The sequence below is a fragment of the Prionailurus viverrinus genome, chromosome A1, assembly GCF_022837055.1.
Source record: "Prionailurus viverrinus isolate Anna chromosome A1, UM_Priviv_1.0, whole genome shotgun sequence".
Classification (NCBI taxonomy): Eukaryota; Metazoa; Chordata; class Mammalia; order Carnivora; family Felidae; genus Prionailurus; species Prionailurus viverrinus.
The window spans coordinates 105,826,517-105,843,028 of NC_062561.1; the positions used below are offsets into that span (position 1 = coordinate 105,826,517).

At 40.1% G+C, this 16,512-nt stretch overlaps 1 protein-coding gene across 4 annotated transcripts in view; it reads left to right on the forward strand.

Moving 5' to 3' along the window:
• Positions 1-16,512, forward strand: part of CCDC192 (coiled-coil domain containing 192) — a 213,362-nt gene that overhangs the window by 34,172 nt on the left and 162,678 nt on the right. For all 4 annotated transcript variants that reach the window (XM_047849899.1, XM_047849925.1, XM_047849917.1 and 1 more), the window contains exon 3: positions 415-522. In XM_047849899.1, the coding sequence (XP_047705855.1) occupies positions 415-522 (108 nt within the window). The remainder of the gene's footprint in view (positions 1-414; positions 523-16,512) is intronic.

The following is a 16,512-nucleotide window of genomic DNA, read 5'->3' on the forward strand; positions in this document are numbered from 1 at the left end:
TGGTTCTATTCCTCAGGAGAGGTGAAGGCTAAAAATAGAGGCACTCTAGGTGACATCTCTCACTAGGAATGTGAAATTTTGGTCTTAGCCTCTTGAAGGAAAGTTCTGTTTGTATCAAGAAAAAAAAAAAAAGCTGCAAACTAACCAAACTCCAGTGTGGATAATTTTAGTCTAACTTTCTAAAGCTGTTCATTGTCACAATTTAATAAGCATTTTTTTACCCTCCTTTTAGACACTAAACTCTTGAGTGAGACCATTGTTTTTATAACATTTCACTCTTTTAAATTACTGTGTTGAAGAAAAAGAGATGATTTGTGTGAGTTTATTAACTCTATCCTTAGCCCATAAAGTTGTTTGAGATGCACTCAGGAAGCTATCCGTATCACAAAATAATATTTGATTATTGTTTTAAAGAAAGAGTCCCTGGAAACTGGACAGATGGCGTTTACTTTGGCACAACTTGAGGCCTTGGAGATTTGCCTGAAGGAAGCAGAAGAAAAGGCTAAAACCTTATCTGAACAGGTAATACCTGTCGTTCACAATGGAAATGTATGTTCCTTAAGGGTGCAGGAGAACAAATGTAAATCTAAATACTTGTTTAAAAAAAAAACAGAAGGAGAACAAACTGTTAATTCCCAAAATAAAGTTGGGGGGGGGTGTTACAAAATGGTACAAGCTTCCAGTTATAGAACAAATATGTCATGGAAAGAAAAGACACAGCATAGGAAATAAAGTCAGTGATATGGTAATAGTGTGGTATGGTGACAGAAGCTACCCATACTTATAGTGAGCACAGCACAGTATATAGAGATGGTGAATCACTATGTTGTACACCTGAAACTAATGGAACATTGTGTGTCAACTATACTCAAAGTAAATAAATAAATAAATCTGTTAAAAAAATTTTTTTATATTTTATTTTGTATCTGAGAGAGAAAGAGAAAGAGCGTGAGCAGGGGAAGGGCAGAGAGAGAGGGAGACACTGAATCTGAAGCAGGCTCCAGGCTCCGAGCTGTCAGCACAGAGCCCGACGCGGGGCTCGAACTCACGAATTGGGAGATCATGACCTGAGCTGAAGTCGGATGCTTAACCGACAGAGCCACCCAGGTGCCCCTAAATAAGTCTGTCTTTTGACCTCTGCCCCTATTGATGCACATACATGCATGCATACACACACCAACACACGCACACAGAGGGCTTCATTTTAGGTATAACAATAATTACTTCAGTCTTCATGGATCTTTCCGGCCTTTAAAACTCCTTTTACGTTTGTATTTTGATTTCCATTCACCCTAGCCCATGAGTTAGGCAAGCCATCTTTAAGCAAGTAGTTCTCCTGAATCAGTGAAGTGTATTTGCATTGCAAACATCAGATAAGACCAGAGGTCAGATAAAACCTCCAGGGAGCACAGAGGAGCAATTTTCTCAAACTGTTGGAGGAAACAGAGATTTGGCTTCCCTCTTGGGTCTTTAAAACTCATAGGAGCGGTGGAGCCCAACCAGTAGTGGGCTGTACTTGACGCTCTAGAGATGACCTAGCAGGGCTTTCATGTCAGACATGGTGACTGTGGGAATCAGCAAAGCTCAGACCAGGGACTGGCCCGTTTCCCAATATTATACTTTGTAAACAGTGTAGTGCACAGCACAAACCCCAATGTTAATTGTTGCCTCTCCTCCTGGGCAGTGGGGTTTGGCCCTTGAGAGCAAAGTCACTCCTGGAGATAGTGAGTAGAGGAAAAAGGACAGAAATGTTATAAACATTTATTGATTTATTGTGAATTGATACATTTTGTTATATATTTTTAGAAACTTTTGAAGAAGTTTTCAGTTTTTTTTGCGTACTAAGGTCTGTCTAGCAAAGTTTGCTTACATCAGAATTTTATAAGAATTTTTGTGGAGGGGCACCTGGGTGGCTCAGTAGGTTAAGCGTCTGACTCCTGGTTTCGGCTCAGGTCATGATCTCACAGTTTGGGAGTTCGAGCCCCACATCAGGCTCCTCGCTGACAGTGCAGAGCCTGCTTGGGATTCTTTCTCTCCCTCTCTCTCTGCCCCTCCCCTGCTCACGCGCCCGCATGCACACATTCTCTCTTTCTCTCATTCTTTCTTTTTTCTCTCTCAAAATAAATAAATAAATAAATAAGATTTTTTGGAGAGACTAGGGTAGATGGTGCTTGTGTTATATATTACAAGAAGTATAATTAACATGTAATGTAATGACACACACAAATGGCCTCCATTTCTTTTTCCAATTTACCGAAAAAGTGCATCTCTTCCTTAGGGATGTGTTTATTATTTACTAAGTGTGGTTGATGTAAAAACTTGTGTCAGTTAATGAAAGGGTGTTGCCTTAGGCCCAGACCCATTTGGAAAAGTTTCTATGTCAGCCACATGCTATAACCCTGGCTTGCCAATGGGTCTTGCTTCTAAAACAAGTAAAAACAAGTCTCAAACTGTAGCAAAATTATGAGTTATAAAGAATATAGTGATGGACAAGAGCCTCCAAACCTGGAAGAGATTTTGAATGACTAATGAAAAGAGGGCACCCTGGCCAGTATTAGGTTGCACGGAGAAGATATATATGTTTATTTTGTAACTGAAGGCCTTTTAATGTCTTCACATTTAAACCAATAAAATTTGATTCGCCCATAAAAGTAATCATTCCGTTTGTTCTTTATAAAATATTTTGATTTTACAATAAAAACAACCAGCCCCTAACACTGAAGATTCTTAGCTCCATGATCCTTTCTGTAATATCAAACAATTAGTTCCATTTTTTAAAGTATTTGCAGATTAAGTATATAAAATGCTAACTGGATGTTACTCAACTTCTCTGTACCTACAGTAAGTAAGATGCTACTTAGATGTTTGGGGAAGAAAGATATATAAACAGGGCTTCTGTACCCAAATAGCTCACAACCAAAAGAATCATTGAAAGAGGAAGTAAGGGGTGCCCGGGTGGCTCAGTTGGTTAAGCGTCAGACTTTGGCTCAGATCATGATCTCTTGGTTCGTGATTTTGAGCCCCGTGTCGGGCTCTGTGATGACAGCTCAGAGTCTGGAGTCTGCTTCAGATACTGTGTCTCCCTCTCTCTCTGTCCCTCCTCCACTTGCACTGTGTCTCTCAAAAATAAATTTTGTTTTTCCAAAAATGAATAAACGTTAAAAAAAAAAGAAAAAGAAAGAGCAAGTGAGTGAAAATACGTACTTGTATAGCTCCAGATAAACTCTACAATAGCACTAAATTGCAGGGTCTGTGTATATTCCTTTCCTGAATTGCCTTTGGAGTTGCCAAATTTGTATAACCAAGTGAATTTCATTGAAAAAAAAAATAACCATATTACAGGCATTTTCAACATTACATTTTTAATTGAGTATTTTATTAGATTTGGCTGTCTCTACTATTAGAGTTGAAGAGTTAATCAAATAGAGACACTGCTGAGAGGATTCAATCCTGAAAATTTTGCTTCCTCCAGTACTTTAGTTTTTAGTCTTATTCTTGAAAACATAAAAAATATGAGAATATTCCCCTCCCCCCATATTTAAATTCAGTAGATAGTTTTAAAATGTGATGACAGAAGAATAGGGAAAGGCAAGGGAAGTAAAAGACCTTCCGTGAGGCTGAGATAGGAAAATATTTCAGAATCGAACACCTGTGTCAAACAATCAAACATTTGTCCACTGGGTGCCACTGTCTTCCTTACCAGGCTATGCCACTGAGTGATTACAAAAACAGAAGTTGTCATTAGTATTCAAGAAAATGATGTGTGTGTGTGTGTGTGGGGGGGGGGGGTGGCTATTTTCTCCTATATCCAAGTATGCCTGTTAAAGCTTCTTTTAAATATCATTAATTTAGGACTTGTCATAAGGATAGTGGAAAATACTAGCCGGCTTTCACTGGTAGTCCAAATTATTTTTGTCAGTCCTATGGCTGAATATTGGCCAGACAGGCTGGTCCGGTGGCCCAGAAACAGGTTGAGGAAGCAGAGGTAATGGAGAGGACAAAGATTTGTGCTGGAACCAAGGAGTGGAAGCTCATGGTATTGTCAACTAATAGATCCTGCCTTTGAGAAAAGGGTAAATTTCACCGTTAGCCAAAGTGTTACCTCCTGGCTTTGCCTCTTAGAGAAGAACATAGAATTTACTGAGAATGGAAAGTATAGATGCCTAGGGCTTCATGTACACGAAAGCATCTTTTGGTCCTGTGCCTCAGTTTACTTATAGTGAAACTTTCTAAGGTCCCTTCCAGCAGAGTTTCTACTGGTTCACTATGAAGAAGAAACCTACAAACAGTGACAAAATGAGAAGATTGTGTCCACTTCCTCTGTGACATCACACAGTAAACAGAATTCCTTGTTGGTTTCCCTCTAGCTAACAATTTTTCTTTATTTCTCTGCAGTCATGTCTCTGTTATAAAAATAAAAGCAATATGAGATCAGGATAATTGGCGATTGAGATTTATAATCTGAGCTATTTACAGCTGTAAGAAGTTTGCAGCAACTCAGTTGGCCAGAGTGAGAAAGGGGCATGAGAATCAAACGTTTGTCCTAGGTAATACAGTAAATAACTCAACATTACCAAGTTTTGCTGAAGAAAATACTTGATTATATTTCCAGTAGGTTGAGATCAGTGGGAGGAAATGCCTGGAAATTGGGTAGTAGATAAAGGACCAAGAGGACCAAGTAGAAGCAAGGGAAAGTGTTAGGGACTAGAGACAAAGGAGTAAAAACGCTTCTGGAGGACCATAAAAAGCAGTTTTTGCATGTGTGCTGGTTTCTATCGGCAGTGCAGATGGGAGGGATGAAAAAAGGGGCTTGGGTGGGCTGCAATTTGTGACCACACACAAACAAATAGATCCCACAACTTTTGTGCTGAGATCCAACTGTTTCCTGTGCAAAGGAAATGTCAGGAAAAGCCACAGTTTCACAATGGAACCCAGATCCAGAGGTCTCCCAGTGCAGAGCGACTCGGCAGGGCAGTTCCTGAGACACTTCCTCAGGCAACAGTTTTGGCCCATGTCTCTCCCATTCATCAGCAGCTTCTAGTTCCCAGCTCCTAGCAGCAGACCCAGAAGAGCCCAGGCTCCACTACTTGCTAGATTAATGACCTTGGGCAATTTATATAATCTCTCTGAGTCGCAGCTATCTTATCTAAAAGGGGGTAAACAAACTGGTATCATAGGGCACTTGTGAAGAGGAAATGAGACAAGTGTATCTGGCTCTTAGTAGTTTCTCAATAAAGATTCATTTATCTCCACTTTTAGTGGTCATAACAAAACTATATAGGGGCTCCTGGGTGGCTCAGTTGGTTAAGCCTCCTCTAACTCTTGACTCCTGATTTTGGTTCAGGTGATGATCTCTCTCCTTTTCCCTCCGCACCTCCCCGCTACCTCTCAAAAGAAAACAAAACTGGGTGGTTCTCTGTGTCACATGTCATGGGCTAACATGTGTGTGTGTGTGTGTGTGTGTGTGTGTATAAGGAGCTTCTTTTTTTACTGGTGTTTCTCAAAAAGTTCGAAAGACACCCAAGTTGCAACATAGCAGTTCTTCAGCATTCACCCTCTTAGAGTCTCTCAAGCAGGAAACCTCCCCTCCCACCCTAGTTCCCTTGTCCTAGCTTGGCTCTCTCAGGATCGAGCTTTCTCTTCCACTCTTTTCAAGGTATTCTTGTGGTAAAGGGACTTCAGTCCTTTAACCTTTTCCATCCTTTCTGCTTCATCTCTTGGGTCTTTTATTTCTGCCCATTCTCTGATTTTGCTCAGAGTGGGAGCTGAATGGGCAGTGGTGGTATGTGGCCATTGCAGGGTTTTATGGGGAAACTGAGGAATGGGGGAAATCTGTGATCATTCCTTCACCAGGGAGGTGAACCCACTAACAACTACATAGTCAGAATTAGCTTCATGTGTCTTAGGGATACCATACTTAAAAAATATTGGTTGCATATGAAGTGTGCCATACACTCTAGCTAGTAAAGAGATGTGATTTGATGCAAGAGCTAGGAGGCTCATGACCTGAGCCAAAATCAGGAATTAGAAACTCAACTGACTCTGCTACCCAGGCACCCCATCATGGTTCCTATTCGTAAGAACATATGGTCATAAGCCAAAACCGTTTAAAAGACATTTCCTGGGGTGCCTCAGTTGGTTGAGCGTCTGACTCTTGATGTGGGCTCAGGTCACAACCCCAGGTTTGTGGGATCCAGCCCCAAGTTGGGCTCTGCACTGTGAGTGGGCTTAAGATTGTCTCTCTCTCTCTGCCCCTCTTCCCCACTTGGGCACGCACACACACACACACACACACACACACACTCTCTCTCTCTCTCTCTCTCTCTCTCTCCCTAAAAAATAAAAAAAAAATTAGAAAATAAAAGAAGTTTCCTGTTCAAGCAGCACTGAACAAAAACTTATCTCAGTTCCCAAACTGGAACTTGGAGCGCTCTAGCCAATTGGTGGGCACTACCCCCCAGAGTTTCTGATTCAGTAGATCTGGGGTGGGGCCAAGGATTTTCTTTTTTTTTTTTTTTTTTAATTACTTTTTCCAACGTTTATTTATTTTTGGGACAGAGAGAGACAGAGCATGAACGGGGGAGGGGCAGAGAGAGAGGGAGACACAGAATCAGAAACAGGCTCCAGGCTCTGAGCCATCAGCCCAGAGCCCGACGCGGGGCTCGAACTCACGGACCGCGAGTTCGTGACCTGGCTGAAGTCGGACGCTTAACCGACTGCGCCACCCAGGCGCCCCAAGGATTTTCCTTTTTACAAATTCCCACTCTAAGTTGAAGTTCCAGGCCTCATCCAAATCTGCAGGCAAAGGGTTCTCTTCATCCCTGTCCCATGTCCCAGCAGCAAAGAGACTGATTTAATCAATTAGGATTAATCTTGGGTACATAAAACAAACAACCCCCCAAAAGAGTGGCCTAAACAAGACTCATAGAATATAAGTCTAGACACAAGCAGCCCAGGACAGGCCTGGTAGCTTCACAACCCTCGAAAGCCTGGGCTTAGTCTCTTCATGCATTCACAAACACGGCTTCCAACATCCAAGACGTACTTGCAGAGGCAGCCATTCTATACACAGGTCAGGCAATACGAAGAAGGAAAAAGCAAATGCAAAATAGGGCAGACAAGTGCCACCTGTGCAACCCCTTTTAAGAACTTTTCTCAAAAACTCAGTTAAAAAATTCTTATATCCCTAACCACTGCTATTTACCTGGGGGCTAAGAAATATGAATATTTAGCTAGGTGCATTGCCACCCTAGGAGTATGAGGATTCTTTTACTAAGAATGGGAGTATTGGAGATTAGGCTGGCAAATGGAGATCTCTGCCTTGCTCATCCAACCCCTTAACCATTCTGTTGCACATAGTGCTTTGTCCTGGTAACTTCAATGTTCTACATCTGGATATCAGGTTTTCCAGTGCCGTTTGTTGAAGAGCTGATTCTTTCTCCTCTGAGTGGCCTTGATAGCCTTGTCAAAATCAATTGTTCATAGATGTATGAGTCTGTAGACTCTCAGTTCTGTTCCACTGCTCTGTACCTCTGTGACTTTCAACAGGGACTCTCTGGTTGGAAACCCCAGGTAAATTTTTGAGTGGAAACTTAGATTCGGTCTTCTGGGTACTTTACCAAGATACTTGCTTATTGTGAGAAGGTAGTGGACCTCTCTTATTTATGCAATAGCTGGAGATAGAATGAATCGTCTAAGTGATCCTTCACCTTAAGCATTTGGTATAGCAAGCAGGCAAGCAAAGACAAAAGACTAGTATGTTTCACTCTAATAACCCAAAATAATTCATCATTTTATACCTAAGACTCTAAAATAAACTCCCATTATTTGCTTCTTAGTATTCAATCTATATTTTCTTTAACTTTGGGAATAGAAAAAGAATAGAGATCTTCAGCAAGTTTTTAGAGGCTAGATATGTGTTTGAATGGCTAAAAGTGATTCAATACATACTGAGACTGCTCTCCCAAAATATTCTGGTTCTTTTTTCATTGTTGAAATGCAACAGTAGATCCCTTGATGTCAAGTTTATTTGAAATAAGTAATGTGCCCTTGGTAGGAGTATTCATTTCTGCAAATGCTCAGAAATTATGCTTGATGTGCCAATCTGAAATCATGAGTTTTTGTGAATGAGTTTTTGTTTTCCAATCTATTTAGAAGGCTACTTTAATGCCATAAAGTCACAAGCAGTCTGTTTAACCTGGAATGGGTTTCTTTACACCATGAAACCTAGTTAATGGAAATTTCATTTAACACTTTGCTTCTGGTTGATTTTACAGCAGAATTCCCTCTTAACACACAACCACATTCCCTCTTACTGAAGCAGATGCCAATTCCCCCCCCCCCCCACTGCCTGCTTATTGGATTGTTGGGCATTAAGTGAGAGCTTCAGAGAATGTAAGGGAAAAAATATGAGCTGGTGAAGAGATGTGTTGTTTTGAATAGAGTCAGGCACAATGAAAAATGGGCTTCTGTTACTATTGTTGTTACAGGAGGGACACATGGACTGCTGGCCTGTTACATAACTAAAGACTTCCTTTTGCTTATAAATGTCAAGATCAAATAGAGGTCAGTTTTAAATAGCTGACCGGGCACTAATAAATGTGACTTTCTTGTCTAAGAAAAAGCAAAATGCCTTATCCCTTATGAGTCATGGCTCTGCTGATAAGAACAGGTGTTTTTTGTGTGGACATTTTCTTTATAAGGTTTCGCAGAGATGGTAAACTTTTACTTTCCTTAATCTTTATAAGAAAATTAGTAAATCAGGTATATGATTTTGGTAAATTATTCATTTAATGTTTACTAAGCCTGTACTGTGAGCAAAGCATTCTTCTAGGTACTCCTATGTATGTTAGCCAAAGGTCCTGGAAAGTCTTATCCCCATTTTGCAAATGACAAAGCTCTTCTGTGGGACTGCAGTCCCTTATCTGCTCTTTCTATACATTTCTTCCTTGGTGACTTGCCCTAAACCACACAATGTGCCAAGAAGAGCCACCTCCTCATCATTAGTCCTGATCTTCTTCATGATCCCAGACCTGACTATCCAACTGCCTACTGCATAGTGCCATCCAAGTTCTCATTCAACTCAAAATCTACCTGTTAATTAGCTTCCTGCTTCAAATTTGTTCCTTCTCTCAAATTTGTTCCTCCTTGTCCCTAAGCTGGGACAGGTGCCCCCAGCCACCCTGTGGTTCATATTAGAAATCTAGACAGCTTTGATTCTTTCCTTTTCCTCATTCCACACATCCAGTCAACTGCTAAGCATTATGAATGATGCCTCTCAAATAGTTCTTGAATACATCTTCTTTTCTCTATCTCTCCCATCATCGTCCTGGTTCAGGCCACCAACTGCAGAAACTTTCGTTATGGTCCTTGTTTCATTATGGTCCTCAATACCACACCCAGAGGGAAGATTCCACAATGTATATTTCTCCTTGGCTTAAATCTTAAATTAGTCCCCTTACACCATCAGGGGCAAATCTATATTCCTTAACAGATCCTTCCATCATTAGTAGTCAGATACTCCCTACTTGTTTCTCCAGTTTAATCTTACACCACTCCCTGCATACCACGTTTGATTCCTTGTACATGCCGTATTCTCCCTTACTTTTCTCATTTAAGAAGAAACAAAAGGCTTTGTTCCTCAGAGCCAAGTTTTATTTAATATATTCTTTTCCCTCTGCTTCTACCTATAATTGCTCCCGCTACTTCCTCTTACCCTCTTTCCCATTATCCACAAAATCCCAACAAACTCCTATTTTAAGATCTTCAATTAGATGCTCCTTCCTCAAAAATGCTTTTCTTCTTCCTTCAAGTTTGGGTTAGATGTCCTTCATAGGTTCTTTCATAATCCATCACCCACTTCCCCACCACCACCAATTATAATTACCTTACTTTACCATATGCCTCATGGAAGAAGTCCCGACAGTGACTTCCCTGAAGTCTCAAATCAAGTTACAATCCATCCACTTTCTCTCTCTGATGTCAAAGCTCATGCCCTTCCCAATATAGCAATTTGAGTTGACTGATAGGCAATGGGGAACCTTTAAATAGGGCATATTCATATTTGCACTTAAAAATTCTGAGGGTACTCATAAGGACAAATTTGTGAGGAGACCAGAGCCAGGCACATCGGTGTGTAGCTCTTGAAAAAATTCAATTTGGAAATGGTAAGTGCCCATCAGTGGTGAAGAGAAGATAGACTCAAGAAATACTTAAGAGTTGGATTTAGTGGTTAACTAATGGAAAAGTAGTACCCAAGACAAATCTCAAGCTTTAGGTGACTGGGTGATCAACCGTTACCCCAACTACCTTAATATTTGAATCATTAAATATTAAAGGTGATTCATTTCCTTTGGAAGGGTCTATGTAAGCTCAATTTGCCCCACGTATGTTCTGGATTCTTCTCAAAGCTTTGTAATTTGGATTTCCTCACTTAGGTCTTATGAATGTTGTAGTCCTTTAATATTACATCAGACCCTTGATATATGTCTTTGAAATAGGTTTTTCTTCTCATTTGTCAGTTTCTGGGGTTTTAAGGTAAAAATATCAGATGGTCATGTGGTTTGTGTATGAAGATCTTATTTATTAACCTCAGGAACAGTTTAACGTTTAAAATTCAAGTTGTATAAATGCAAGTCTCTTGCCATCATTGAATGGATGTATAGTCACAGGGCAGTTCTGGACATTCCTTAGAGGATGTTCAAAATCAAAACTATGAGCATAATAATACTAACAGATTATTGGCATTTTCCATTATCATTCTTTAACAACTAGATGTTTCCCAGATGTTACAAGAAAAGATTGAACACAGAGCAGGTATGTGAAACCAGCTGCCCTGTATTAAACTAGACATTGAGGAGGTCAGGGAAGAAAGGGAAACTCCTGAGAGAAACTCAATAATGGCAGAATGCATTTCCCCCAAGCCAGAGAGCAGAGTCAACTCTGAGTCCGACCAGCAGGGGGAGTCTGAGCTCTGTTCCATGAAAGAGCTCTAAGAATGTGCTGGAACTTGGACAGACTGGGGGTATCCTAGGAATGAGTCAGTCCTAGGCCACTACAGCTGTTGACTTTAATTTCTCAGAACCTGATATTATTGTTTTTTGACTTTTACATCCAAACATTTGACCTTTATACCCAAGTCAATGATTAATTGCCTCACTTTTTCCCATGTCTCATTTCTCTCTGATATTCTTATCCATTCATAAGACCCAGAGAGTTTTTTTGGAGATTAAAGAAATCTTAGGAATCTCTGTGCCTGCAACCCTAACTTTATATTTCAATTATTGATTGATCTTTGGTAAATATTTCTATTTTCACTCAGAGCTTAAACTTTCCTCTATTATTCAGAGTTTCTTTCCTCCCAAAACTTGGGGGTGTTAAAGGTTGAATTATGTCCCCTCCAGATTCAACTGTTGAAGTTCTAACTCCCAGTACCTCAGAACATGACCTTATTTGAAAGTAGCATTGTTGCAGATGTAATTTGTTAAGATGAGAACATAGTGGAGTAAGATGGGCCCCGAATCCAATATGCCTGGTATCTTTATAAAAAGTAGAAATTTAGACACAGACATACCGGCAGAAAGTCACAGGAAGACAAAGGCAGAGACCAGGGTGATGCATCTACAAGCCAAGGAATACCAATGATTGCTAGCAAATCACCAGCAACTGAAGGAGAGGTGTACAAGAAGTTCCTCGGAAGGTTCCTTAGAAGGAACCAACCCTACTGACTTTTTAATCTTGGGCTTCTAGCCTCTAGAAATCTGAGATAATAAATTTATGATGTTTAAGCCACACAGTTTGTGGTACCCTTTTACAACAACCCTAGCAAATTTATATAGGGGTAACTATGCTTCTAAATTATAGGCCTCTGCAGATCTATTTTAAGATGTGCTTGAACCTAGAAATGGCTGGAAATAGATTTTTAAAGGCAGAAATATTAATAAATGTAAAAGTCTGTTTTGTCCAGGATGGAGGTAGGATGAGGAATGTGTTGTTTGTTTTCAGCTATAAAACTGAAACGAGACAAAACCAGTTTTGTGAACTAAGTGTATCTTCAGACATAGTGGTTCCTGCCCATTCCACAGGTAGAAGAGGTAATTTATAAAGTGCTTGCATCTGTTATTTATTGCCAAAGAATTTCATAGTTTTTAGTACTAGTCCAAGTCAGCTTACAGAGCATTTAGCACAAGGGAAGCCTTTGTTTTTAAATGAAATCACTCCTTTCTCTGTAGTATGAGCTCTGCAAGATTTGTTGAGACTCAGTTTGTTTTTGAATGACCCTGGAAACCTCTCCTGCAGTATTATTTGCTGTGTGTCTGTGTGTGGGTTGTGTCGGAGATCTAGGAGAAAAGACAATGAGAAGAGATAAAGATGAGAATTCAAATTAATTAATGAGGTGGTTTCCCTAATTGCACTCTCTGATGAATTGGGTGGATGATGAGAGAAAGGGAAGTCTGGAATATATTTGTGGCTTACACATATAGATGGGTGATTCAAGACAGAAGTCTGGGGAACATATAAAATATGTGGACTTCATTTTGAATACATTAATTTTTAGATGACTAGTGTACATTCAGGTGACAATATTAAGAAGGTTGTGGATATACATATACTTTAGCCTGAAGCTAAGTGGTTGTATGTAAAAAAAAAAGGGGGGGGGGAGTAACCAACATGTTTAAACTATGGCACCTAGGGGTGCCTGGGTGGCTCAGTTGCTTGGTCAGTTAAGCAGCCAACTTTGGCTCAGATCTTGATCTTGCGGTTCGTGAGTTTGAGCCCCACGTCGGGCTCTGTGCTGACTGTGCAGAGCCTGGCACCTGCTTTGGATCCTGTGTCTCCTTCTCTCTCTCGTCCCTCCCCCACTTGCACTCTGTCTCTCTCATAAATAAACATTAAAAATATTAAACTATGGCACCTAATGGCTAGTGTTTAAACCATAGCATCCAATGAGATCAGCTGGAGAATGAGCATAGATAAAGGAGGGAGTTGGGCCCAACACCAAACCCTTAGGTTGCAATATTTAAAGAATTGAAAGGAAAAAAAAATGTTGCCAAGGAAACTGAGAATCAGGAATAAATCCAGAGAATCATGTCCTGGAAACAGAAAGAGGAGAGTGTTTCAAGAAGTACTTAGATGGAGTACTAAGATGTGTAATATTTTACTGGGAGATTGAATGACATGGCTAGAAATCTGTGCATTATGTTTGGTAAAATGAGGATCTAGGTAATCTGGTCAAGATCAGTGTCAATAGCATAGTGGAGGGCAGAAGGCACTTTAAAAAGAGATTAGGAGAGAAATGTAATTCAGAGTAGTCTTCTTCCCAGCCCCTGGGGAAATTTTTTCCCTGTAGTTTGAGACAGAGAGAAAAAGAAAGAGAGAAAGAGAAGGCGCGCCAAGGATGGTGAAGTGAGAGAATTCTGAGAATCTAACGTAAGACTCAAGAAGTGCCTCTACTTTCTAGTTAAAAAACCAATTAGTTCTCTTTTTAAGCCAATTTGCATTGGGTTTCTGTAACGTAACCAAAAAGGTTCTGACAAATACAGGAATTTGGTGACATACTCGAAACACACACTCAGTACCACTCCCCACCAAAGCAACATCCTCTAGATGTTTTCTTGATTGTGGTCACGGAAGAAAAGGACAATGAACATTCCCAGGGGTCAGAAGCAGACACAAACACATCAGAAACGTTCACTCACTGCACGGCCAGGACAGGCCTTGTTACCTCTAGCCAGTACAAGGTGGTGTTTGCAGTGGCCAGTGACAACTAGACGTTGTTTCTCCTTTTCCATTTTTTTAAAAAGGAGAATTATATTGTAAATACCCTGTTTTTAGGGAGGGTATGTTTTCTATTTAATCTTTAGGTATCATATTATGATGTGTCTCATCTGCATGCGATTGAGGGAAAATGCACGTAATTTGGAGATCTAAATGTGGAACAAATGAAGTAACTTGATATGACTCTGGGTTATCTCCTTTTGGTGGAGAGGTGAGTGCATTTTAGGATTCATGTAGAACAGATGCATCATATTATGCAGGTACATTTTGGGAAATGCATATGCTTCTGAGCATAATGGTATAATTGTGCTTACTTAACACCTACAGCATGGACTCTAACTGGCCTCTGTTTTTATGTCTACCTTTTCTGGAGAAATGTTTTTCCTGGCTCCAATCTTATCATAATTCTGTGGTTGTCAATCATAGTATTCTTACCTACAGGAAATGATCATTAAGCACATGACCTACGTTCTAATCAATTATGGCACTCCATTTTCCTGGCCATAAAGACTGACCCAGGGGAGGTCACATGAACTAAGATGGGCTAAACAGAGTCCTTTTTCAGTCTGTTACTGGAGGAAAAATTGTCTTACTATTGAGGTCATGAACCTGGAAGGCTTTAGGTAACATTTCTTCCCACTGTGTGAAGAAAGATTGTCTGCACTGGGAAATAATGAGACCAACATAAAGGCACAGCACCAAGATACAGAGGTAAAAGAGACAGAGTATGATTACCTCATCTGAGTTTGTGGATCTAGTTGTGAGTGAAACAAAAATCTACTTCTGTGTCCCCAGTTATATAAGCCAATAGTTTTTTTTCCTTACAAAAATCGTTGGAATATTCTAAGAAAGTGACAACAGGGTAGGTAGGCAACTATTTTAAGAAAAGTCATTATTTTAAGCCATCAATGGACATCTTTTGTTCACGAGAATTACTATTAACATGTTTATATGCTAAAAAGGATCGACCAGAAAGGGTGAGATAGATAATGCAGAAATGAATGGGGGTGGGGGGTGGGGCGCAGTTCAGAAATTACAGGGGTCAAGGCTTTGTGATCTAGAAGATGGGCTTCAAAGCCAAGTGAAAGGGCTGGGCTTTGACAAAAGAATATCTTTTCCATTTGTTTAATAAGGATGCTTTTCCCAGTTAAAGTCTTATAATAAGGCCAGCACAGAAGGGCCGTGCAAAACATAAGTTTATGTGCAAAACATAGGTTTTGAGGTAGAACAGTTCCAAGTTGGTTAATTCAGTGGCTCAAGAAAGTCACCAAGAACAGGGGTGCTACCCTTTGCCCCATCATCCTCAGTGTTAACTGTGTCCTAATTCAAGAATTAAATGCAGTTAAAAGATACTGAAAAAAAGAGACATACTTCCTCCCATGGGTCTTTAAAAAAATCTGGTAAAACCCTTTTCCTGGGGCTCCAAGGGCCTCTCCTGGATGGCAGGCTCATGCTTAAAATAATCTTTCATACCTGGGAATGAGACCAACATGGCTGGTTTAGTTTAATTGTGATTCATTCCTTGGAGCTGGACAAGGCCAAACTTCCCCAAACACATGGCTGCTAGCTAATCCAAATTGGGTGCCTGGTAGCAGGGGATAAATGGGTAAACAACTGTCAGGAAACAGATTAGCAGTGCCTGCTGCAGTAAGGTTCATAGAGTAAGGCTGGTGGGAAGGTGAGGAAGTAGCCATCTGGCAGCTTCTAGTCAGTAAATTATTGATGAGGTAGCCATTTGGGGTGAGGAGGGAGAGTGGAATTTTGAAGAGAGAGAAAGTAAGAAATGATATTTGAGGAAAGCATAGAGAATCATACTATCTCGGAAAAGAGGAAAGAAAATTTACTAAAAGAAAAATAGAATGATATTTTGATTTCAGGGGAGGGGTACTCAACACCGAGGTTTATGTTCACTACTTTAAAATGAAAACGGTCAATCCAATTTTGTTAGTTTTCTCTAATAGCATTCAAGGAAATGACATAATGCTAATAATTTTCTTGACCACTGACAGCTAACTAGAAAGTCATTTTATTTTGTGAAAATCAGATAACATACAATTAACCATTTTGAAGGATGCAATTCAGTGGCATTTAATGGATTCACAATGTTGTGCAAACACTACCTCTCTCAAGTCTCAACACTTTTTCTTCACCCCAGAACACTTTGTACCTTTTAAATAACTGCTCCCCACAAACCCTCATCCTATCCCCTAACAACCATAAATTTCCTTTCTGTCTCTAAGAATATACCTCTATGGATATGGATATTCTTGATATTTTGTATGAAAAGGATCATACAGTAGGTGACCTTTTGTGTCTGGCCTCTCTCATCTAGCCTAATGCTTGTGCAGTTCATCCAAGGTATAGCAAGTATCAGTACCTCATTTCTTTTATGACTGAATAATATTCGTTATATGTCTACAACACAGTTTCTCTATTCCTTCATCTGTTAATGGACATTTGGTTTCCATCATTAAGCTAGTATGAATGATGTTGCTGTAAGCGTTTGTATACAAGTTTATGGGTAGATGGATGCTCCCACTTCTCTCAGGTGTGTATCTAGAAGTGTAATTGTTAGGTCATATTGGTAATTCTCTAACTTTTTGGTAAACCACCAAACTGGTTCCCACCACAGCTGTATTATTTTGTGTTCCCAAAAGCAATGTACAAGGTCCCTGTTTCCCCACACCTTCACCAGTGCTTTCCATTTTCCATTTTTTTAAATTATAGCCATCACAG